This window comes from Osmerus eperlanus, chromosome 11, assembly GCF_963692335.1.
Source record: "Osmerus eperlanus chromosome 11, fOsmEpe2.1, whole genome shotgun sequence".
Lineage (NCBI taxonomy): Eukaryota > Metazoa > Chordata > Actinopteri > Osmeriformes > Osmeridae > Osmerus > Osmerus eperlanus.
This window is the reverse complement of record NC_085028.1, coordinates 15,671,983-15,694,482: the sequence shown is the minus strand read 5'-3', so window position 1 is coordinate 15,694,482 and position 22,500 is coordinate 15,671,983. Positions and strand designations below refer to the sequence as shown.

The window sequence follows — 22,500 nt, the reverse complement described above, 5'->3', positions numbered from 1 at the left end:
TGTGTGTGTGTGTGTGTGTGTGTGTGTGACCTACAGCAGACGAGTGCGGGTGAGCTCCAGCTCCTGGAACTCTTGCTTCTTGTCCTGGATGGTCTGGACACAGGCCAGCAGGGCGGCGTGGTCGCCCGTCTCCAGCGCCTCGTCCCTGGGCTTCAGCTGGTCCCAGCGGGCCCTGAACCTCTCCAGCTCCAGCCTGTACGCCTGGATACGGCTCTCAGCATTACTCCTCATCACCTCCACCTAGACGAGAGAGAGGGAGAGGGAGAAAGAGTGTGAGTATGTCTGTGTGTCTGGGAGTGTGTGTGTGTGTGTCTGGGAGTGTGTGTGTGTATGTTTGAGTATGTCTATGTGTCTGGGAGTGTGTGTGTGTGTCTGGGAGTGTGTGTGTGTGTGTGTGTGTGTGTGTGTGTGTGTGTGTGTGTGTGTGTGTGTGTGTCTGTCTGTCTGTGTGTGTGTGTACCTGTTCTCTGATCATGAGTTGGTGGCTCTCCATGACCAGCTCCAGTTTGTCCCACCTGGCCTTCAGGGTGGAGAGGGAGTCCAGACCTCCTCCTGCTACTGCCCGCAGCAGACGGTTCTTCTCCTCCGCAGCCTGAAACAGCGGCAGGATCTACACACACATATATGATATATATATTTATATCTATATATATATATATATATATACACACACACAGATATATATATTATATATATATATATACACACAGGCATCTATATATACACACACACAGGCATCTATATATACACACACACACACAGGCATCTATATATATACCAACAGGTAAATATGCACACAAATATGTATGCAAACACGCACACAGGTGCATTCCTCCCACTCCTAGTTAACTCTACAGCGCTGACTTGAGGACATTTACATTTAGTCATTTAGCAGACGCTCTTATCCAGAGCGACTTACAGTAAGTACAGGGACATTCCCCCCGAGGCAAGTAGGGTGAAGTGCCTTGCCCAAGGACACAACGTCATTTTGCGCATCTGGGAAGCGAACCGGCAACCTTCTGATTAATAGCCCGATTCCCCTAACCGCTCAGCCACCTGACCTCCCCACATATGAGCGTGTGACTCGTGTACGGTGTGTGCTGACTGTCTTACGTCGGGCTTGCGGGCCTGAACGAGGCTGTGTCTGGCGTTAGCCTCCCCGATCTCCTGGATGCTCTCGGGCCTGGTGGAGAGAGCCTCCATGGCCTCGCTCACAAAGCTGTCGATGTCCTGGGTGTGGCCTGACAGGGGGAGCGAGAGCAGAGGGGAAGTCGACAACAGAGACTTAGGGAAGTGGGAAACGATACAGAGAAAATGAAGAGGAAAATACAAGCTCATGCAACCAAAACAGAAAAAGGGAAGTTAGTCGTTCTGGACCCAGTTAGTTCGTCCACTGGTTGAACTATGACTCAGTCACATCAGAATGTTGCTGTTCTCTTTTTGTCTGTCTGTTTCGGTCTGTTTACCTTGTATGGACTTCCTGAGTGACATCAGCAGAGCGTCAAACAGACTCTGGATGAGGTCATCTATCACAGCCTTCACTGGCTCACAGTTGACCGTGATACAGTCCACCTTCTCCACACTAGGAACGAGGGGAGGAGGGAGGGAGGGAAAGAGAGATTGAGGAGAGAGAGGTGGAGAGAAATGGAGAGAGAGGGGGTGATAGAGGTGATGGGGCACTGTTAGAGCAGGGACAGAATCATGTACTGGACAGTAAGATCAAAAGCAGGTCTAACAAGTTGGTGTTGAACAGTGAGCCTGAAGGCCCTACATCCTACCCTGGCTCCCTGGGCGTTCTGACTCCTTCCCCCTGGCTTTCAGGGCCTTGAAGTTCCTCTCCCAGTCCTGCACTGAGTGGAGGTGCTTCTCCACGAGGGCCTCTATGTCCACCTGGCCCAGTACCACCCACTCCTAAACACACACACACACACACACACAAAACATGAGGCTGTGAGTAGGATGACAGAAACTATGGTAAGCCACAAGCATTCTGAGACAGCAGGAAGCAGATATTGTTGTTATGAGCAGATTGGGTTTCGCTACTACAGCTTTGATATGCTTGACAGCCCAGCACAGTGACAACACACCCTGGGGGAAGGACAATAAAAAACACATGAATACAAACAGCAGCCAGCAGCGTGAGAAAACACCCCCAGGCCGAATGAATCAGCCATTTGCATGATCTGCATGTGTGCGTCATCTCTCTTCATCGAGGAATGAATGCACGGCTGGCCACCCTTGAGCGAAGCAGCACATACTTTCTCCCTCCAACTAACACGAGCCGAGATCGCCTCTGAGCGCTGTGAGGCGTAGCCCACTTCATCCCCTCTACCCTGAACCCACTGGCTAACGGCAGGTGTCGCCCCGCCCCCCACGCCCCCCCCGACCTTGAACTTGTCTTGCACGGCCAGCAGTCCGGCGAAGAGCTCCTCGGCCTTGCCGAAGATGGTGAGGAAGCCCCTGGCGTTCCTGTCGATCATCACCCCGAAGATGAGCTCCTCGCCCTGGGCGCTGACCCCCTTGAACTGGCTGGGGATGGAGATGAAGCGCTTCATCTCCCGGAAGTAGCGTGCACGCACTTCCTCGTACGGGGGTCGGAACTGCAGGCGGCCCTGTCTGGGAAGGGGGGGGATTTTTGTAACAATAGGATACTGAGGGCATTACCCATGAGAGGGTGTGGTATAGTATATTTCCTTTGAATCATGTGTATCTCATATAACTAAGAGGTTTCACACATTAATCATCAACAAATGATGGCAACCAGCCAAACACGTTTTCAGATCAAAACTAAACGAACTAGTTATCTGATGATGCCAAGGAACACAAGACCGCAACAGAGAGAGAGAAAGAGAAAGAAATAAAGGAAAGAAACAGGGAGTGAGAAGGAGATGGCAGGTATCTACTTGAATGTGAGGTCTATGTTGATGTCAGGCAGGTTCTTGTTGAGAGCTTCCAGACCAGTCTGGTACTGGTGCTCCAAGGCCTTGTACAGCTGGTGGTTCCAGTGCTGCTTCCACGCACGCATGTCCCCCGGACTGAACCCCTGCTCTCACACACACACACACACACACACACACCAACATCAATGCCTGAACAGGTTATGGAAGACCGCACTTCTAAATCTTCGCCCTCCTCCTCTCCTCTGTCCCGTCTCTGTGGTTACCTGGGCCTCCAGCGTGGCGAAGCCGGTGCGTAGCTCCTGCAGGCTGTCCTTCCAACGCTGCTGCTGCCTCAGCAGGTCCACGTTCATCAGGCTCACCACCTGACACACACACACACAGTACAGAGAGTCAGGAGGACGTTTCTACCATCACCCAATGTGTGTAAAGAAACCCAGAACGCAGATGGAAACAGGAGGTGCGCACCTTCTCTGTGAAGTCCGTGTGCCACCTGCGTAGCTTCCTGTTCTCGGTGGAGAGTCTCTCTGCTGAAGACTGCAGCTTGGCGATGTACACCTCCAGCTCTTTGGGGTTGTCCCAGGTGATGTGGAGCTTCCCTCCGGACTCTCTGGACTGAGAACGAGGGTTCTGCTGCTCACAGAACACACACAGAACCAATGAGAACACACACAGAACCAGTGAGAAAGCACATAGAACCAGTGAGAAAGCACACAGAACCAGTGAGAACACACACAGAACCAGTGAGAACGCACACAGAACCAGTGAGAAAGCACACAGAACCAGTGAGAACACACACAGAACCAGTGAGAAAGCACACAGAACCAGTGAGAACGCACACAGAACCAGTGAGAACGCACACAGAACCAGTGAGAACACACACAGAACCAGTGAGAAAGCACACAGAACCAGTGAGAACGCACAGAAGAAGATTTATGAGAGTGCTGCTGGTACCTTGATGACCTGCTCGAAGGCCAGGGCATGGTTCAGCATCATGGGTCTCTGGGAGGGAATCATCTGCTGGTCAATAGTGTTGTAGAAGTGGGCCACCTGAAAACACAAAACAGGGCATCTGTGTTTTACTCTGCGTCAGGGCTCCAAATGAACTATGTCCCGCTGTCCTGGGGACCATGACAAAGATGTCTGGTTCAGTTCAACACAGACTTTGGGAAGACTGTGGGAGGATAGACCATAACAATCTAAAATACACACACCAGTGGTTCAACACGCTTAAACACAAGGCAGGTGAAACATATCACATTTAGCTCTAGCTTAAAATTCCTTAAACCATGAACAATTTATTCACATTACAAGCGGTGCTGTGTTTAAAGTTCCCTTTAGAAACCGTTTTTACTACAGCCAGACCAACAATTGTGTTAGCCCCACAATGAAACAAGCAAGACAATTGTTTATGTATTCACATTGAAATTCAGACACTGATTTGAGGATTACTGAAATACACTGATTTATGGATTACTGAAATAGTGTTGCAAATAACCTAGACCCTGTCCAAGGATCTTTAGGAGGCCTTTGTTTGAATGAACCTTGGCGAAATAATGAATGGAAATACTTACTAAATAGAATGTGTAGGATGTATTAATCATCATATTAATCAATTTGATTAATCATCATATTAATCAAATACAGGATGTATCTAATACATCCTGTAGACAGGATGTATTAGAAACTGATTGCACATGATGTGTTAGAAACTGCTTGCCCGATTCCCTAAGATGGCTGAGCGTTTAGGGGATTGGGCTATTAATCAGAAAGTTGCCGGTCCGATTCCCGGCCGTGCAAAATGGCGTTGTGTCCTTGGGCAAGGCACTTCACCCTACTTGCCTCGGGGGGGAAAGTCCCTCTACTTACTGTAAGTCACTCTGGATAAGAGCGTCTGCTAAATGACTAAAATGTAAATGTAAAATGAAACCACAAAAAGCTAGAGGTTTCTTAGAGGACAGGATGTGTTAGAAACTGAAGTACACGTGCCCGCCGGATCCACGTGTCATATCCCATCAGGATATGTAGCAATGACGTGTCTACCTGTGTATTGTGTATTGATGTGTGAAGGGTTAAGATTCACTGTATAAAACTGTTCAGACTACTCTCATATAGGCAGTGTTTCCCCTACCATTATATTAGGGAGGCGCCCCCCCAACGACACCCCCCGCCCCCCTGAAAGGTCAAGTTAATAAACATTAAAATATATATATATAGGCGCCCAATCACAAAATAAGTCATTTAAGGCAAACTTTCCTATAAAACAGGTCTATAGCTTGCTCTATTATTAAACAAATTAAATGGCCTTATGTTATTTATATTATTTACACGACGGCATGTAATTTCTGTCTCTACATGGCCGCCCTGTTGTTTGTGTGTGTGTGTGTGCGTGTGGCTTGCCTGTTTGAGGATGAGGGCCTGGGTGTAGAACTTGTCAGCGGAGCTGGCGGCCTGCTGGATCTTGGCTGGGATGGCGAGGCCCAGGGCGGCCAGCTGCCTCACCTCCCTGAGCAGAGTCAGCAGCCTCTCCGAGTACTGGATCTTCAGCTTGCCGTCCACGTGGTCCAGCTCCATCACCCGGCTGCTGGCCTGCAGACTGGGAAGGCAGGGGGTCAGAGGGGGAGCCATGGGCAGGCATACTGAGGTGGGGTCAGGGGGGAGCCATGGGCAGGCATACTGAGGTGGGGTCAGGGGGGAGCCATGGGCAGGCATACTGAGGTGGGGTCAGGGGGGAGCCATGGGCAGGCATACTGAGGTGGGGTCAGGGGGGAGCCATGGGCAGGCATACTGAGGTGGGGTCAGGGGGGAGCCATGGGCAGGCATACTGAGGTGGGGTCAGAGGGGGAGCCATGGGCAGGTATACTGAGGTGGGGTCAGGGGGGAGCCATGGGCAGGCATACTGAGGTGGGGTCAGGGGGGAGCCATGGGCAGGTATACTGAGGTGGGGTCAGAGGGGGAGCCATGGGCAGGCATACTGAGGTGGGGTCAGGGTAAACTCATTTGAGGGAGGGGGGGGGCACACAACCTGTTGTTTGTTCAAAGTTATAAAAGTAACAGGTGCAGTTTTGAACCTATTAGCTGAGAATTTGTAGCCACCTGCAAGCGCTTATTTGAAAAAAATAAAGAAGAAGACGTGGTCTCCTTGAAGTTTGTTAGGACGATTGACTCAACCGCATTTAAACCTAGAGGTCCCTTGATCCAGAGCCGTAGCTACTTCACAGACGTTCCTGTCCGGGGAGAGGGTGACCGTGCCGGGCGTACCTGATGCCAGCCTTGGGGTCAGACAGACCCGAGAGGACATCCCTGGACCAGTCCTCAAACTGCTCCTGCTCGTAGGACCGCAGAACCTCCAGCAGGTCGTCACAGAAGCGCAGGAAGGAGCGCGACCCAGACAGGTCAGACAGCAGGGCTTGTGCTATCCTGATGGAGTCCTCCACCTGAGAGAGCGACACACACACAAACACACACAGGCACACGCACAGACAGAAACACACACACACCAACACGTCAGAGAAATCATGACCAACTTAAAAGAAAATGGTGGTCAAGCTAAAGGCCAGCCACAACTCAACACCCAGTTTGAGACGCGCGCACACCTTGTGCGTGATCTGGCGGACCCAGACGATGTTGTTGACCACTTCTGGAAGGTTCCTTCCTGCCAACGGGCCACACTTCTCCCCCGGGGCGCCATGGCAACGGCTCTCAAAGTCCGTCCGCAGTCCTGTTGGTCCAAAGAGGGCGAGGCATTAGGTGTTGGGTAATGTGGTGTTGGGGAAATAGGGTGAAATATGACATTAGGTCTTCAGTGCTGGGTGGTAGGGTGATGGGTAATGTGTTGGGTAATGTAGTGTTAGGGTGATGGGTAGTGTAGTGTTCAGTGCTGGGTGTTAGGGTGATGGGTAGTGTAGTGTTCAGTGCTGGGTGTTAGGGTGATGGGTAGTGTAGTGTTCAGTGCTGGGTGTTAGGGTGATGGGTAGTGTAGTGTTCAGTGCTGGGTGTTAGGGTGATGGGTTAGATGTACCCTTGTTGTACTCCAGCAGTCTGGCCAGCAGGGTCTCTCTCTCTGGCTGCAGCTCTCTGCTCACGCTGGGCCGTCGGATCAGCTCTCTGTGCTTCTGGAACACCTGCAGCAGCTTCACACGCCAGGCCACAGCACCCACACGTTTACATCCAGCCATCAAACGCTCACACAACCACATCTGACACTGGCTTGATACAATGGTATGAGGCATGGAATACATAGAAGATCATTTCTAAAGCAGCAATTTCCCAACCGTTTTCATTTCGCGGCTCACTTGCATAGCTCAAATATTACCAACACACAAATAATACCAACACATTAACCCCCCCAACCGAGTCCCCTTCTGTCCTGCCGCAAGGCATGCTGTTGCGAATACAACATAAAAACTACATTTCCCATTAACGAGTAGTTTGAACCATTGACTGTAAAAACAAGGTTTGAACCCATCCACCACCGAGGACCTAATTCGGATTAGTACAGAGAGGCCCTCCCTGGAAATTCTAGATTTACATTTACATTTAGTCATTTAGCAGATGCTCTTATCCAGAGCGACTTACAGTAAGTACAGGGACATTCCCCCCGAGGCAAGTAGGGTGAAGTGCCTTGCCCAAGGACACAACGTCATTTTGCACGGCAGGGAATCGAACCAGCAACCTTCTGATTAATAGCCCAATTCCCTAACTGCTCAGCCACCTGACCCCCTCTAAATATAAATTTACAGATGCCTCTAAATGTGCTGAAAACTGTCTGTGAGCGGGGAAAAGATCAAGACGCCCATGATACAAATCTTGGCCAAGTCAGTCAGTTTGAAACAATGTTACAATGAATACAAAAAAAAGTAATAAAGGAATATGTAATGAATAAATAAGTAACCAATCCTGTTTCCGGTCAATTTTGTGTAATTCATTAAATAGTCTAATAATGATGCAATGTTTAAAGTTTTTAGAAACAGAAACTGACTGTGCCCCCAAATTTTTGTCTGTGCCCCTAAACTTTTTCACTTGAGAGGACATGTACTCCTGCAACAAACAAAAAGTTACACTTGTACCTGGTGTGGGTTTTCTTGTACGTCAGCGATGTAGCTCTTTAGTCTGTCCGCAACTTCCTGTTCGGCGGGGGCCACAGCCCGCTCAAACTGACTCACTGCCGCCCTCCACAGAGGCTACACAGGGACACATGTACATCCTGTCACACACAGACATGACCACACACGCATGCTCCTATAACCACACACACACACACACACACACAGAAGGGTCTGCTACCTCAGTGTAGGACAGGGGCACATGTATATCCTGTCACACACACACACACAGAAGGCTGTGCTACCTCAGTGAAGGACAGGGACACATGTATATCCTGTCACACACACACACACATACAGAAGGCTGTGCTACCTCAGTGAAGGACAGGGACACATGTATATCCTGTCACACACACACACACATACAGAAGGCACTGCTACCTCAGTGTAGGGGTTGTAGTGTAGTGGGTTGAGGCCAGAGAAGGACTGGAACACTCGAGCTGGGGTGAGGGCCTGCTGGGTTCCTGCTGGCAGCAGACGTAGCATCTTCTCATGCACCGTGCGCAGACTCACAACCTGACCCACACACACACACGTAAGCACACATGTCAATACTTTCCAAAGGTTCAACAACTTCAAGGTCAGTGTTGAAGAAGTGTAACTTCACCAGCTAATTCCGTGGAATATGGAAATGAGGACATTTTTATTTTTTGGTAGAAAACAAGAAAAACAGTCAGTCGAACTATGTTGGCGAGAGACTGTCAGAGCGCTTGGGGCACTGACCTCCTCCAGCCTCTGGGACAGACAGTGGAGAGCCTGGGGCCGGTGCTGCTCGCCCCTCCAGGGATGAGGGGCGTACCTCTTCCACACCTGTCCAGTCAGGTGCTCGCAGGCCGACACCCACTGCTCACAGATCGCCACGGCAACCCTCAGGCTCTCTCTCACGGAGGTGAAGGGCTCCTCAAACACAGATCGCCACGGCAACCCTCAGGCTCTCTCTCACGGAGGTGAAGGGCTCCTCAAAGAGCCTGAGACTGCTCAGTTTCTTCTGGACGTACCTGCCCAGCGCTCCCCCTGGCACACGAGGAAGCACACACACAAAATACTCACACCTAATTGGGAGTCAGGTGGCTGAGCGGTTAGGGAATTGGGCTAGTAATCTGAAGGTTGCTGGTTTGTTTCCCGGCTGTGACACATGACGTTGTGTCCTTGGGCAAGGCACTTCACCCTACTTGCCTCGAGGAAAATGTCCCTGTACTTACTGTAAGTTGCTCTGGATAAGAGCGTCTGCTAAATGACTAAATGTAAATGTAATTGGGCAATCCAGTGCATAATTTAACCTCCAATCTTTTATATCAATTTAGTTTAATGAGAGGAATGTAACTAAGTTTGCATACGTATATGTTTTGCACCGCGGGAGACAGGAACCCCCCCATGACGCATTTGCACTAAGAAATTCACATCCGAGTATCGGTTCCCTGTTTGTCTGTTTGTGCTTCTATGGCTTGATTATCTCAAGAATCAAGCAGAACCAACGAATGAAGTCGAGAACTGGATGGAGTATTGCTCAGGACCAAAGGACGTGCAGTGAGGAATGTGCAGGGTGGAAATTCAACTGATTTTGCATTAAATCTGTTTGTTTTAACCAACATTATGCTGCAGGATATTTTTCAACTACATTTAAGTTCCCTGTTATAGGCTAACCTGCAATTTTGCTAATTTCCAGTTTATTCTCATAAATTACCGTTAATTCCCATATATTCCCATGAAAAGTTTCTATCTTTGAAAATTTCTGGAATTCTGCAACCTTATTCAGAGTGAACTGCCTCCATGCGTGAGTGTAACTGAGTCCGCGTACCAATGACATCCATGAGTCTGAGCATGCGGGCCTCTGGGTAGGGGTCATGGTCGGTCTGCTTCCAAAGGTCATCCAGCATTTCTCTGCTCACCTCCACCAGCTCTACAGCATCAGCTAGAGACACACCCTCCAGACCAGCATACTCCTGGTACAGGGGGCGGGGAGGAAGAGAGACAGGTAGAGAGAGAGAGAGAGAGAGAGAGAGAGAGAGAGAGAGAGAGAGAGAGAGAGAGAGAGAGAGAGAGAGAGAGAGAGAGAGAGAGAGAGAGAGAGAGAGAGAGAGAGAGAGAGAGAGAGAGAGAGAGAGAGAGAGAGAGAGAGAGAGAGAGAGAGAGAGAGAGAGAGAGAGAGAGAGAGAGAGAGAGAGAGAGAGAGAGAGAGAATAAAGTTTGTGTGATTTGACATATGCACATATAAAGAAGACAACATGATACTGGCATGATTGTGATCTGTATCTAGGTACCTTCTGTATGGGTTTGAAGAGGTCAGAGAAGTGTGCAGCTCTCTCTCTCACACTGCTCCTCTCTCCAGACTCACAGAGATCAGCCCAGTACTGGAACTCATCCACAGGGGTAAGGATCCCTGCACGGGACCAAACCCAAACAGCAAAGGAGACAGCGTCAGTGACTTGACACACAACAACATTCTGCGTGTGTGCGTGACTGTGTCTGTGTCTGTACGGGCTTATGTGTCCCCCCACCCAACACATCCTCTTCCTGGTTGCTCCTCTTGGCTGAGTGCTGAGAGCCTCGAACCACCGAACCCAGGCCCTGCTCCAGCTCGTTCAGCAGACCGGCCAGTTTGGGATCAAAGGCAGAGCTCCACCGCTCATCCTGAGGGAGCAGGAGGTAACACAGTCAAAGCATGCTCCTAACAAGTCTGATGGCTGAGCGGTTAGGGAGTCGGGCTATTAATCAGAAGGTTGTTGGTCCGATTCCCGGCCGTGCAAAAATGATGTTGTGTCCTTGGGCAAGGCACTTCACCCTACTTGACCCTACTTGCCTCAGGGGAATGTCCCTGTATTAACTGTAAGTCGCTCTGGATAAGAGCGTCTGCTAAATGACTAAATGTAACACCAACTCCTAGGCCGAGAGATCGACTCAGGAGAGCCACACTCACCTTGAGCAGAACCGGGGCAAAGACTTGCTTGACTGCCTGATAGAGAGTGCTGATGGGAGACTCCAACATGGATGACACCAGCAGGTTCTGGTGCAGGTTCTCCGCTGTTATGACAGTGGGCCGTAGCTTGAAAAACACCAGCACCTTCTCATTGCTGTCCCCAGCCTCAATCTGGAGTGAAAAGGTTTAGAATGTACTAATACCTACAACAAAGTCGACATCATACCATACTCTACACCAATAGGAGTGTCACCTTATTTGACAAGAGCAAGTCACTCCCATGTTTGCTGACTGCAAGGAGGAATTCGTTGCCATCATCCAAAAAGTTGCTGAGCTCCTGAGAGTCGGCAAGTGAAGATGACGGCTTCAGAGCATAGAAGTTCCCGGTTGTGGTCAGGATGAATTGCTTGCGGACGTCATCTGAACAGTCGGGCATTTTTTCAGACCTTTTCAAGTTAAATGATGGTTAAATTATTATGAACTCAACTTGGAACAGACAAACCCATGACAGATTGACACAAATATGGTCAGATGTAGCTGTCTAAAACACACAACGCACGTCGTTTTTTTCATTAACTTTAGCTAGCTACGTTTGTATAGGTTATGAGGCACCCTACTCTGGCTAGTTTACCATGACCTGCTGTACAGTGTGGGTAGCTGAAGTTTTTTAGCTAGCTAGCCCACAACCACTTCATAATACCTCACACAACCACCGTGGGTCTGGCACACAACTTCTATTTACTGGAGCAAGAAAACACTACCTATATAAATAGCTGTTTATAGCTCGCTAGATATTTTCCCTGATAGAGATAAGAGGCTGTCAGACTGTAGTAGTGCGTATACTGTAGGACGCGTTAGTTTGCAAACCTGGGACAGACAAGCGCGACCTGGCCAGCTAGCTCCCTAGGCTAGTTATAGTTAGCCAGCGTTAGCCAGTTAGCTAAATACTTACAAGCTAACATAGGTAGATTAGACAGATGCTCTCATAAGACGTCCATATGAATGTTCTGAATTGTATAGAGTATGTTTCCAGTAGATCGAAGAGATATGACCGTGATTTTATCAATGCTAAACTGGATTGCCCATATCACTGCGATTAGTTGTAAGCTGTTGTAACGTAGTTGCCATTGCAACTAGATAAAGTGCGTAGGCGACCTTACAGTACGTAGAATACGTAGATGTTACGTACGTTAGGACCCACGGTCACGTGAATGTTTTTTTTTATATATCGAAGCACGTTCCGTGGCAGCTTGACGTAGAGACTGGTGTCGGTGAATGATGACATTCAGACCAGATGACAGTCTTTCAATTGTGCTAAATGAGCACACAGCGAGACAGATTTCCCCTAGGGTTGGGTGTCCTCCAAAAACACCACAAAACCTCTTATTGTATTCCTTGTAGCTTCCTCCAAAAAGCTGCCTAACTCTTCCACCCCCTAACCTATGGACCTACCCACTAGGACGGACATTTTCCCAAATCAAATTAGTCATAAACTAATCATAACACATAACCATAAAAAAAAAACTATGTGCAGATCCTTCCCCCAAGGTCACAGGCAGCATTACAATAATATCTTCCCTCAACGTGCTATACAGTACGCCTAGCCTAGTTACGCCTACATTAGTTTGAGATCTCTGTGTCATGGAATTAGTTTCACAGAGGTCTGCTTCCACACACATCTTCAGCTGTAACCTAGTAACCTAGTAACCCCTACATGATTCTGCAGCTGTGCACTCCAGCAAATAGGATGATGTCATTGAAGGACGAATAGGCCTAAAACCATTTTAACAAAACAAAATATTCAACATCAAACATCAATATGTCATTTTCAGTATTTCCCTTTTTAGGGAACTATCATATTGGTGTGGGTTGACTGTGGCTACAGCAAGATAAGCTCAATCTCTCTCTCTAACTTTCAGTCCAGGCAAAGTTGAGAGTAGCCTATCCCTTTTTTTATAAATGTGAGGTGGCTTCATAAAATCCCCTCCATTTACTGTAAATGTCTTTATTATTTAGCAGTAGTTGATCGGTTGCTATGGTTTCAGACCTCCTCCCAACACATTACTGTCAACAACTGTTCCTTGTTTGTTTTGGTATGTGGGTTGGTGAAAGGGGATTTTGGATTTCAATTTACAGACGGGTAGCATGGTTCTGTTTGTCTCACTGATCAAAAGCCTACATGTCTCCAGACCACAGAATACATACATAATATGATATATCCGCCTTAGACTTCGCGAAAAAGAAAGGTTCCCCACACGATCACATTCTTTGAAAAGATTCTTCAGTGATTAGGTAATTTTTTTTTTTTAGGCATGTGGCCTGAGTGGTAATGAGGCTTACTTTTTTGTAACTGACTGTTATGTTTTACTGTTATCTCCACCCTGGTATCCGAATCAATCAATCAGACGAGTTTGAAAGATACAGAGAAATTAGTGTGGCATTGAAACCATATAGTACGTCCCTTTGTCTGTTGGACAGTCTAAGATTAATAGGTCACAGAGGGTGTGTGGGGGGAATTCTGAATTTAATCACTGTATTGCCTACTAGACTATAATCTGTGGTTAAAATAACCATAAAAAAAATATTCATCAGCTTTGCCATACACACAGCCACCCACAATATGATTACATATGGGAGATATACTTCTTTGAGTAACTCAAAGAACAAACAAATCGAGTAAGAAAATCGACTTTAAAAATAGGCTACTTATAGGCTACCAGGGCTCTCAAGTCTCACGCATTCGCCGCGAGATTCGCGCATTTCAGCCATTTCTCATGCTCTCACACAACATCTTGTGTTTCTCACGCATTTCAAACAAGAAGTAGCCTGTCCCGCTATACAATTAAAGGTGCTGTAAAGGAAATTCCATGATTTGCTTCTCAGTACATTATACACTGTGAAATGAGTTGCTGAAAGCATGTGCAAAGCTCTAAAACTTTGTCGCACTGAAATGTGGTTAGACCGTTGAACAGTTTCTCACCCTTTTTCAGCTCAGGTTTTATTTAGGCGGGGCAAAACCCAATTAACCTATCTATGTCACAGCCACCTGTCAGATCACAGACGGTTTATATATCCTGCATTCTGTTACTCAGCTATGATGCAAAGACAAAGTAATTAACACATAAAACACTCAGAGACTGCAGGTTGGTCTGTTCTGATATCTGCAGCTGATTAAGCTAATTGTTGCTGTTGTTGCTAAATTCGATAAATTCGAGGGGGCGGAGCTTCAGCTCCTTCATGTCCACCCACTAATTTAACATGCTTGTCGGTGTTTTTTTTTCCATTAGAATTTGGATGGGTAGTTAACAACACATTCTTCTGTGGTGTAATGAACTTAAAACTAATTTTCAGTTCTGCTTTACAGCCACTTTAATGGACGAATAGGCTACAGTGGCAATGGCAATCAGAAAGTCACCAATAGGTCCCGTGGAAGTACGTCACCTGGGAAATCCCTTTAGCTCATGTTAGGGAGCATTGCAGGTCTGGCATCAGTATGCATAGGTTATCAGAAACAAAGCCCTGTCCTCGCATTACCTACAAGGTAGCTTTTAGAAAATTATGGTAATCGATACATTTAATGTAGCCTACTTTTACACAAGGAAGTAATGCCAGTCTAATACAACAGGTTTCGGTGATGTCTATGCTACAGTAAGTAATACTGGATTTTCTGGATGTGCTTTTTTTTCTTCTTTTAACAGAATGGGACGATTTATAAGTTAAAACATTAAATAATCTATACAAAAATATAGACCTACTATAGACTAGCAAAGTATTATAGAAAGTCACGCAGTTTCCTATAATTGCTTGAGGACAGTCCAGAAACTATAGTACTTTACTATACTGGTGTTGCACGGACATTTCGGTACTTTTAGATACTATAGAAAGAAAAAAAAATAGAGAGAAAATATAGAAAAAAATAAAACGTTCGGTATTAGAATTTCCCAATGTTCAGTAGGCTACTTAGATCAAACGGGATTCCGAAGTTTACTGTGTCTCACACAGTAGGCTACTTTGCCTACAGAGCCGAGACTAATGGCAAACCCATGGATATTACGAAACCTATTTGTAAAAGCTGTTACAGTGGCTGTTTATCAATCCGAAGAACGCTAAGAACAGAGAAAAACGTGGATTGATAAACAGCTTGTGTCTTGACAGAGGAAATACTTCTAACCTCGCTAAGGACGTCGTCGGTGACACTACCTACAAGCCAGGGTAAACGACAGGTTAGCGAATACGCTATAGCCAGCTGGTTGGGTGAACTACGTAGCCTGTGTGTCAGGCCGTAATTGTATCGTAAATAGCATGACAAGCAAGCATATTAGAAAACGTGAGTTTCAAAACGACAAATGTATTAAGCTACAGTTAGTTTGGGGTCTCATTTTGGTGCTTTTTAAAACAGTCACTAGCTAAATAGTGTAGTCCAGCTACAAGCTAGCTACAGTACATGTAAGGTGGCTCAGACAGAACGGCCAATTAAAAGAGACACAATCCTATTGTAAATTAAGCGAACATAGCATTGCCTAGTTAACATAATGCCCCTGGGAAAAAAGGTTGTGTTGCTGGAGTAACGTTTAAGTGGAAATGGCTTGTTGGTAGAATCATTGTCCATTAATTGTATATAGTTGGACAGTTATCCCTTAACTTCTCGCGTGAGAAATGGTTGAAATGCTTGCGAAATACAAGGTGTTGCTTGAGAAATAGTTGAAATGCGTGAGTCTCACAGCAAATGCGTGAGACTTGAGAGCCCTAGCCTACTATATAATACATAATTGTCTCCGATGCTTACGTTAATATGCAGTGATTAATGACAGAACAATGTTATTAAAGCATGGCTCTAGTTTCCTTTATGCTTATCCTATAGTAGAAAAGCCGAGAAGCCGTAATCACTGTTTTGACTGAGAGTGTAAAGTAAATGCAAATGTCACTTTCAATCCCCACCCCTTTTCTTTCTTATGTTTACTTTCGTAGATACCTTTTCGTGTTACTTCTGGGGTGTCGACTTTGTACGGGTGGTAAGTCATGTAGCTAACAACCAACTACTGTATAGCTATCACCTCTGTCATAACTGTACAACTAATTGTGTGGGTGTGTGTGGAGAGTGACAGAGATAGAGGAAGAGAGAGAGAGAGGGAAAGACAGTTCTTATCTCTTCTGATAGGCTAACACCTGTTGTGATGTCACTGAGTTACTGAAGGAAGAAAAAGCATTCTTTTAAATAAAGGTCAAAGAGCTAAATCAATGTTATACAGATCCCTTCAAAGAGATGTCTCTGCTGCTCTCACTCCATAACTACTGTCAGCTGGTGGTGCCAGTTACCCCATCCACACTATTTCACTGATTAACCAGCCCTCTACGTCACACCTTGATGTGCTTGGAGGGCTTTGTGGTCAGTGAATGGATTATTCTGTAGTTTTGGGTAGGATGCCTGTTTTTCCCCCATCCTTAACCCCAACCTGTAATCTTTAACCTTTACCCCCCTGACCTCTCTCACAGGTGATGCTCGGGATTCCAAGGTGATCCATGGAGTGGTCGGCGGGGAGGTGACCTTCAGTTGCATCTCCAACCCTGAGGAGCCCCTGAACTGTGTGTACTTCAACAAGATTATCTCCCTGAAGCCGGAATTCATTAACGGGTATCACCAGACAATGAAGCCGAATATTGAGAAGCAGTTCTACAATCGCACGCACGTCAACGCAGGTCAGAGGGCGATGACCATGTTGGACGTCAAACCCACAGACGAGGGGGTTTATCAGTGCCAGATCGAATACAACAACAAACGCAGGACAGAAGAGTACATGAACCTCACTGTCACAGGTGGGTACTCAGATTCACTTTGAAGATAACCATGATGTTACAGGGGCTCCTGTTTGGGAGTAGAGTGTGAAAGGATGTAGGCGTGTGGGGGAAATAGATGGTTCACTGCTTCATCAAACTGAACACTGACCTTTTTTTAAAATAACAAACCGTTCAGAGCTGAAACAAAATCCCCACTTTGCAAACCGTGAGGCTTTCTATCTCAAGGGGAATACCCCTGGGTAGAAGCTTAATGATGTTACACTTTCATTGCTAATGTTCTGAGCCTGCACGGGGGGGGGGGGGAAGTTGTTTAGCCAGTTTGTACTCTCAGCCTTGTTAAGGAAGTAAAACTCACAAGCATGTCTCCTTAACCCTTGTGTTATCTTCGGGTCATTCTGACCCATCAGTCATTGTGACCCACCGTCGTATTGCGACAACTTTACCGCATACAAAAACAAAGTGAAGCATTTTCTTTTAACCGTTGGGCTGTCTCAGACCCCCCACATTGCGAAGGTTAAAAGAAAATTATTTTTATTTGTTTTTGTATTGGGTAAAATTGGGTAAACACAACGATGGTTCGTTATGAACCTTTGGGTCATGTGACCCGAAGGCAGCACGAGGGTTAATTTACTTCCTTTCTATCTTTCACCGTCCATCTCTCGTTCTCAATACCTCCGTAACATCTCTCCCTTTCATCCACCTTTCTATCCTGCTCCCTTCTCTGTTCTCTCACTTCTTTTTCTCTCCCTCTCTTTTATCAGCCAATTACAGCAAACCAGTTTCATCAGTTGTCTGTCGGGAGCATGACAAGAGTCACCATGGTTACGGGAACCAAGGCAGCAACTCGGATTGTATTGCGACGTGCTCCTGCCATGGGGGTTATCCACGCCACGAGGTAGATTGGAACAGCAACCTCTCTCTGGACCAGACATGGGCTGTGGTTCTACCTGGAAACTGGAGCCAGGACCGAGAGACCAAGCTGTTCAACATCACCAGTACTCTGGTGTTCAACTGCACCGCCGACCTGCAGTATCTCTCCTGCAAATGTGGCGGTGCCACTTCTCAAAAGCTCTCGGTCTGTGAGTAGCCTGTTACTCGTTCAGCGACCAAGTACGGGAACGAGTACATTTGTTTTGAAAAGATTGTACCGATGATCGTTAGTGTTGAACTACTAACTGAAATGGGTCTTGGCACAAATGTGCTGAGGGAGCGAATGAAATCATTGTGAGATTGTAAACGCTTTTGTGTGTTTTTCAATTTCTGTCTATAGGCACAGATGACTCTTCTCTTAAAACGGTGATAGTTGTAGCAGTCTGCATCATCATGATCCTGTGGATTATCGGATTATATGTGTGTATCAGGTAGATTGTCCACCAAGTGAACCATTGAAACCTTTTGGCAAGTTAGCTGAGACTCAGTGTATAATGTAGTAGCCAGCATGTCTGCTCTTCCTGCCATCTCAATCTGTTCCTTCACACCTCTCCTCGTCCTTTTCCCCCTCCCTGCGTTCTAAGATCACGGTGGGCAGCCTCCCAAAGAAGCCGAGTGGGACTGTAGACGGACACAGTGGGACTGTAGACGGACACAGCTGGACAGCCATCAGTGGGACTGTAGACGGACACAGCTGGACAGCCATCAGTGGAGCTTCTGTCCAGAACCAGGATTATTCTGTGTTTTTACACACATACTGTTGAATTGTCCTTTGGTACCCAGTACTTTATGTGCACTGTTGGCCGTTGAACAGTCCCCTGTCTGTGAAGGAGGCCTGCCTGTTAAGAATGGAGCAAAGGGAGAAAGTAAACCAGGTCTGTCTGTAGATTATTTGGAATCTCTCTGATGTACATGTCCAGTACAACTGTGAAGCTAGTCCTATCGATGGTAGTATAGGTGACACTCAGGGGTACTATTGTTGATGTGACTTAGTTTAGGTTATATTTAAGCGTTACGGTCGGAGAGACAATCGAGGATCATCCAATGGCTGCTATCTGGTCTTGCATTTTACTGTAATACAAATTGTGAATACTGTGATGTTGTTTGCCAGTACGTTCCATTCCATTGGCATGGTGCTTCACACTGCACACAGGAGGTCCTGGGTTCAATTCCACTATGGGGCACGTCAGTGCTTTCTGTGTGGAGTTTGGGAGTCAGGTGGCTGAGCTGTTAGGGAATCGGGCTAGTAATCTGAAGGTTGCCAGTTCGATTCCCGGCCGTGCCAAATGATGTTGTGTCCTTGGGCAAGGACCCTACATTCACCCTACTTGCCTCGGGGGGAATGCCCCTATATTAAATATTAAATTTAAATGTATTTATATAAGATTTTTTTGTTAACTATTTTTGGAAACTGTATCATACTAACATTTTTATTTAAGATATCTCTAAATAAAAGGTGTACATTTATGTACTCAAACAACTCGTTAATCCTCTTGTGCTTATTTGTGCCTTTTCTCATATTGCAGTACCTTCCCTACCTCGCATCTCATACAAAATTCTATCACAGTTCGTTCTCACTGTGTTAGAGCGTTGTGCATGTTGTCATCAATACCACTACAGACCACAAGATGTCGCTCTAACACCACAACATCACTGTCACATCACAGTGACAGACTACAGGTAATGATTACTAGTAGTCCATATTATATGACTGTAAATCGAAGATGGTCAACAATAGGTGACGCGTGGCAGAGGAGAGGATGACAGGAGCGGAAACGAGAAGCAGAAGCGAGACTTGACCCTCTCCGTTTGGCAGTTGGAGTTGGAAAGAGGAATTTCTGTCTGGCACAACACATTCTGTTTACATTTAGTCATTTAGCAGACGCTCTTATCCAGAGCGACTTACAGTAAGTACAGGGACATTCTCCCCGAGGCAAGTAGGGTGAAGTGCCTTGCCCAAGTGTTTACCCAAACCCAGGGTCTACTGGCCATTCTCTCAGTGGAGATGAACCACAGAGACCTCTGCTACTCTCTCTGCTGTCTGCCTGCTCTCTCTCTGCTATCTCTCTGCTCTCTCCAGTATCACTCTCTCATGAATCATCCTGCTAGTCTGTCAGCTACCCCTCCTCCCCCCAAGCTCCATGTTTACATTAAACAGCAGAATCACGCCAGCCTGGTTGCACTTCAGGAATTTAAACCTCTTCCACCCCTCCTTTCTTTCCTCCCTCCGTCCTCCCTTGTCTAAGCCAAACAAACCATAAAAAGATGGAGCAGTCCTTATCAGCAGACACACACCATATGCCAGTGTTAGTTTAAACATGACTAGTGAAACATTAAGGCCTAGAGAAAAGGACACACACACACACACAGACTGTCACACACACACACTTGCCGACTCACAGACACATTTTCTACAAAAAAAAGGAACCCTATCAGGATGTGGCTTTGATGACTAAAACTGGAGGGGAAGTCCTCCCAGTGTTCCACTGATGCGTGTGTCTCATGTGTCCCTCATGAAGGAGCCAGAGGAGAGGCTCCCCTCTCAACAGCAAGTACTGAAGCTCTGCCGTACTCTGTCGCCCCAGACCTGCCTAATCAGGTTATTCCAGTTATGAAAGTCAACCAGATTCGTTTAGGGGAAAGAGAGTGAGCTCACGCACACACACTCACTCACACGCACACTTACACGTATGCACACACACACACAAGGGATCGATTCAGCCGTGTCGAGGACTGCTTGGAAATGTGGTAGCTTCCCTTTTAATACTCAATAATAGATTCATGCAAACTCACTGTCTCAGCAGCAAGAGGGGACACGTGATTGTGAACAAGCGCAAAGGAGGGATGGAAGAGAGGAGAGAACAAACTGATGACCTGCAGATAGTGGAATGGGCCAGAGGAGGTCAAGACCAGGCGTGCTGCTGTCACATTACAGCTTCAACTGAAAACAGAGCTGACCCTGAAAGCCAGCGATGTGACCTGGGAACAAACAACTTCTTCCTCGTCACTGGGCACCCCGAGAATAGAGAAGGGAAGAAAAGGAAAAGACAGCGAGAGAGAGCAAGAATGTGTGGGACTTGTTGAGAGAGTCCAGAAACTCCTTAAGCAGGTTGCAGTGACGTTTACATTCCAATATGACGTTCTTGGCCAGAGTCATCGATAAACCCCAGCTTCTCTTTCTGAGTATTAATAGAACGCTGGAACACTTGACCTTTAAGTTTACTGTCAAAACACACACACACACACATCCCTAAAATCCCCTTATGCCACATCTCTCCCCTTGGTGCTGGTCATGGGTTGTGTGACTGCTGTGCTGGGCCAGAGTAGAACTCCAGGGTGAGATGTTGAGGCTCTGATATCTCACTGATCCCATGGTATCTCCCTGATCCCATGGTATCTCCTCTCAAACTGAGGATTCTGTGAGCCAACTGTACACCAACACAGGGCTCACTCAATCACACAGCAGTAAATCAATCATGGAAACCAGCTCACACACACACACACACACACACGCACGCACACACACACACACACACACACACACACATCTAGTTACCACAGGGACTATGTCAGATATGTAAAGGAGTACTCAGTGGAAGACTATCACTTACTTCGCTTTCCCTTCACACTGGAGCATGTGCGTGTGAGTTGTCTGGGGAAGAGGTGTGTGTGAGTGTGTGTGTATGAGTGTGTGCGTGTGTGTGGGGGTGATTGTGTGTGTGTGTGTATGAGTGTGTGCGTGTGTGTGGGGGTGATTGTGTGTGTGTGTGTGTGTGAGTGTGTGGGTGATTGTGTGTGTGTGTGTGTGTGTGTGTGAGTGTGTGTGTGTGTGTGGGTGATTGTGTGTGTGTGTGTGTGTATGAGTGTGTGAGTGTGTGTGTGTGAGTGTGTGCATGTGTGAGTGTGTGCGTGTGTGTGTGGGTGATTGTGTGTGTGTGAGTGTGTGCGTGTGTGTGGGGGTGATTGTGTGTGTGTGTATGAGTGTGTGAGTGTGTGTGTGTGTGGGTGATTGTGTGTGTGTGTGAGTGTGTGTGTGGGTGATTGTGTGTGTGTGTGTGTGTGTATGAGTGTGTGAGTGTGTGTGTGGGTGATTGTGTGTGTGTGAGTGTGTGCGTGTGTGGGTGGGTGATTGTGTGTGTGTGTGTGAGTGTGTGTGTGTGTGTGTGTGGGTGATTGTGTGTGTGTGTGAGTGTGTGTGTGTGTGGGGGTGATTGTGTGTGTGTGTGTGTGTGTGTGAGTGTGTGCGTGTGTGTGTGGGTGATTGTGTGTGTGTGTGTGTGTGAGTGTGTGCGTGCCGGGAGTGGTCACCTGACACCCATAGGCCCCAATTCCATCCTCAGGCTAAATTTAACCCTGCACCCTGGATGGGAGGGGGTTTGGGGGCCAATGATGGGGGTGTTTAAGGGGGACAGTGGGATAAGTTGCTGCTTGCCCCTAGCAACACTCTTATCCTGTACAGGTGTGAGTGGGGTTGGGGGTGTATGGGGTAGGTGGTAGTGTAAGCCTTCATCACATTAATGATAATGAAAAGACGAGTTGTGTATATGTGTGTGTTTTTGTTGCCTGTGTGTATGTGTGTGTGTGTGTGTGTGTGTGTGTGTGTGGTGTGTACATCTATGGCATGACACCTGATCCTGTTAGAAGGTCAGTGCAGGAGTCTGATCACAGCTTTGATCCTGTTCCACCCACCTCAGAAATAGACCAGACGATCCCGGAGAGAAAGAGAGAGAGAGTGTGTGTGTGTCTCTCTGTCTTTGCATTTACAGTGGTGATGTTGGTCACTCTATTTGCATGTTTGTAGAATTTGAAACCATTGTAACACATTCCAACTGCTGCACATTCATCTTCTGGAAAA

At 47.0% G+C, this 22,500-nt stretch overlaps 2 protein-coding genes across 6 annotated transcripts in view; one reads left to right on the top strand and one right to left on the bottom strand.

Annotated features, from left to right (window-relative positions):
- Nucleotides 1-12,046, bottom strand: part of dync2h1 (dynein cytoplasmic 2 heavy chain 1) — a 40,498-nt gene extending 28,452 nt beyond the window's left edge. Inside the window, exons 1-24 of the mRNA XM_062473510.1 lie at nt 11,872-12,046; nt 11,173-11,365; nt 10,920-11,090; nt 10,501-10,633; nt 10,264-10,382; nt 9,801-9,945; nt 8,928-9,016; nt 8,726-8,878; nt 8,384-8,518; nt 7,967-8,080; nt 6,919-7,030; nt 6,494-6,618; nt 6,159-6,334; nt 5,298-5,493; nt 3,852-3,947; nt 3,366-3,530; nt 3,164-3,262; nt 2,904-3,043; nt 2,388-2,616; nt 1,791-1,911; nt 1,467-1,589; nt 1,114-1,241; nt 461-610; nt 35-240 (exon numbers count right to left, since the gene is read on the bottom strand). Coding sequence (XP_062329494.1) covers nt 35-240; nt 461-610; nt 1,114-1,241; nt 1,467-1,589; nt 1,791-1,911; nt 2,388-2,616; nt 2,904-3,043; nt 3,164-3,262; nt 3,366-3,530; nt 3,852-3,947; nt 5,298-5,493; nt 6,159-6,334; nt 6,494-6,618; nt 6,919-7,030; nt 7,967-8,080; nt 8,384-8,518; nt 8,726-8,878; nt 8,928-9,016; nt 9,801-9,945; nt 10,264-10,382; nt 10,501-10,633; nt 10,920-11,090; nt 11,173-11,355 — 3,308 coding nt within the window. The 5' untranslated portion in view covers nt 11,356-11,365; nt 11,872-12,046. The remainder of the gene's footprint in view (nt 1-34; nt 241-460; nt 611-1,113; nt 1,242-1,466; nt 1,590-1,790; nt 1,912-2,387; nt 2,617-2,903; nt 3,044-3,163; nt 3,263-3,365; nt 3,531-3,851; nt 3,948-5,297; nt 5,494-6,158; nt 6,335-6,493; nt 6,619-6,918; nt 7,031-7,966; nt 8,081-8,383; nt 8,519-8,725; nt 8,879-8,927; nt 9,017-9,800; nt 9,946-10,263; nt 10,383-10,500; nt 10,634-10,919; nt 11,091-11,172; nt 11,366-11,871) is intronic.
- Nucleotides 12,047-14,411: 2,365 nt separating this feature from the next.
- Nucleotides 14,412-19,125, top strand: LOC134029522 (uncharacterized). 5 transcript variants are annotated; one of them, XM_062473656.1, is made up of 7 exons: nt 14,412-14,567; nt 15,075-15,131; nt 15,888-15,931; nt 16,413-16,733; nt 17,477-17,794; nt 17,986-18,065; nt 18,230-19,125. In XM_062473656.1, exons 1-7 carry the CDS (start codon nt 14,554-14,556, stop codon nt 18,407-18,409), a joined length of 1,014 nt encoding a protein of 337 aa, XP_062329640.1. In that variant the 5' UTR covers nt 14,412-14,553; the 3' UTR covers nt 18,410-19,125. The 5 variants fall into 5 exon arrangements, with proteins under 5 accessions (XP_062329640.1, XP_062329642.1, XP_062329641.1 ...); XM_062473658.1 differs by having other exon boundaries at nt 17,986-18,076; XM_062473660.1 differs by having other exon boundaries at nt 14,550-14,567; nt 15,075-15,142.
- The last annotated feature ends 3,375 nt before the right edge of the window (nt 19,126-22,500 follow it).

Coding starts and splice junctions, on each gene's coding strand:
- LOC134029522 (XM_062473656.1), top strand. Junction 17,795..17,985: donor TTCTCAAAAGCTCTCGGTCT/GTGAGTAGCCTG, acceptor TTCTGTCTATAG/GCACAGATGACTCTTCTCTT. Junction 18,066..18,229: donor TGTGGATTATCGGATTATAT/GTGTGTATCAGG, acceptor CTGCGTTCTAAG/ATCACGGTGGGCAGCCTCCC.